Source organism: Lepisosteus platostomus, chromosome 5 (assembly GCF_059453375.1).
Source record: "Lepisosteus platostomus isolate fLepPlt1 chromosome 5, fLepPlt1.hap1, whole genome shotgun sequence".
NCBI classification, from domain to species: domain Eukaryota; kingdom Metazoa; phylum Chordata; class Actinopteri; order Semionotiformes; family Lepisosteidae; genus Lepisosteus; species Lepisosteus platostomus.
In genome coordinates, this window is record NC_142615.1 from 30,723,193 (window position 1) to 30,724,585 (window position 1,393).

The following is a 1,393-nucleotide window of genomic DNA, read 5'->3' on the forward strand; positions in this document are numbered from 1 at the left end:
CAAGAGTCTCAAACAATCATATGATACCTTAGTATCTGATGGCTTTACACACAGGTTTAATAATCTGGTTACTGAGAAAATCGTTGAAAGTTTTAACGAACTGGAGAGTATGTCTGTTCTTGGGCAAAGAGAGGAACAACTGAATGAACTGGATGGTTTTAGTTTCAGAGAGCTGGAGAAGGAGCCCCAGATGATTCACACTGGTGAGCAGCACACTGAAGGACACGGTGGAGAAAACACAGCTCGGTTTCAGCACACAGAGCAAGGCCATTCCATGGAGCATTTGCAGAATAAGAGACCCCAGCACGATCAGGGGATGAGGAAGAATCACTCAAGGCCTTGCTCAGATGGAGTGGACAAACTGATATTATGGCACAGGGAGAAGAAGCGTTTCTGTCAGTCTAGCATTTCAAAGCCCTATCAGCACCTTCACACGGGAGAGAGACCTTTCAGCTGCAGTCAGTGTGCGAAGAGTTTTAGTCACTCGCACCACTTAAAACGACATCAGCACATTCACACAGGAGAGAGAGCGTTTAGCTGCTGTCATTGTGGAAAGAGTTTTAGTCTGAAAAGCCACTTACAATCACACCAGCGCATTCACACAGGAGAGAGACCATTCAGCTGCAGTCAGTGTGGGAAGAGTTTTAGTGAGTCAAGTAACTTAATAACACACCAGCTCATTCACACAGGAGAGAGACCGTTCATCTGCAGTCAGTGTGGAAAGGGTTTTAGTCTGAAAAGCCACTTACAGTCACACCAGCGCATCCACACAGGAGAGAGACCATTCAGCTGCAATCAGTGTGGGAAGAGTTTTAGTCAGTTAAGTAACTTAATAACCCACCAGCGCATTCACACAGGAGAGAGACCTTTCAGCTGCAGTCAGTGTGGGAAGAGTTTTAGTCAATCAAGTAGCTTAATAGCCCACCGATGCATTCACACAGGAGAGAGCATTCAGTTGCAGTCAGTGTGGGAAGAGTTTTAGTCGGTCAAGTAGCTTAATAGCCCACCAGAGGATACACACAGGTGAGAGACCATTTAGCTGCAGTCAGTGTGGGAAGAGTTTTAGTCGGTCAAGTAGCTTAATAGCCCACCAGTGCATTCACACAGGAGAGACACTGTTCAGCTACAGTTAGTGTGGAAGAGTTTTATCCAGTCAGGTAACTTAAAAACACACCAGTTTAGTCACCAGTCAAGTCAACTAAAATGTCTTTTAGTTCAAGTAGGTAGATGCGTCAGCATGTGACATCCATAGAAGGCTCCACAGCCGAAACGTTTATTTTCTTCTCTTTTCAGCATGGAACAAACCTTTACTTGTTCCCAAAATGTCGATTAGCCATAGTCACTTTGTAGTCACCCACTTTTGAGTTCCTCTGGTCAGTTACATTCTGACCAT

At 45.0% G+C, this 1,393-nt stretch overlaps 1 protein-coding gene across 1 annotated transcript; it reads left to right on the forward strand.

Annotated features, from left to right (window-relative positions):
- The first annotated feature begins 303 nt into the window (after nucleotides 1-303).
- LOC148665510 (uncharacterized) lies at nucleotides 304-1,119 on the forward strand. Its single transcript, XM_088632385.1, has one exon. The coding sequence runs from the start codon at nucleotides 317-319 to the stop codon at nucleotides 980-982; it is 666 nt and encodes a 221-aa protein (XP_088488511.1). The 5' UTR covers nucleotides 304-316; the 3' UTR covers nucleotides 983-1,119.
- Nucleotides 1,120-1,393: the final 274 nt, after the last annotated feature.

What these genes read in the sequence shown, in the direction of transcription:
- LOC148665510 (XM_088632385.1), top strand. Translation starts at nt 317, where the DNA reads ATGAGGAAGAATCACTCAAGGCCTTGCTCAGATGGAGTGGACAAACTG.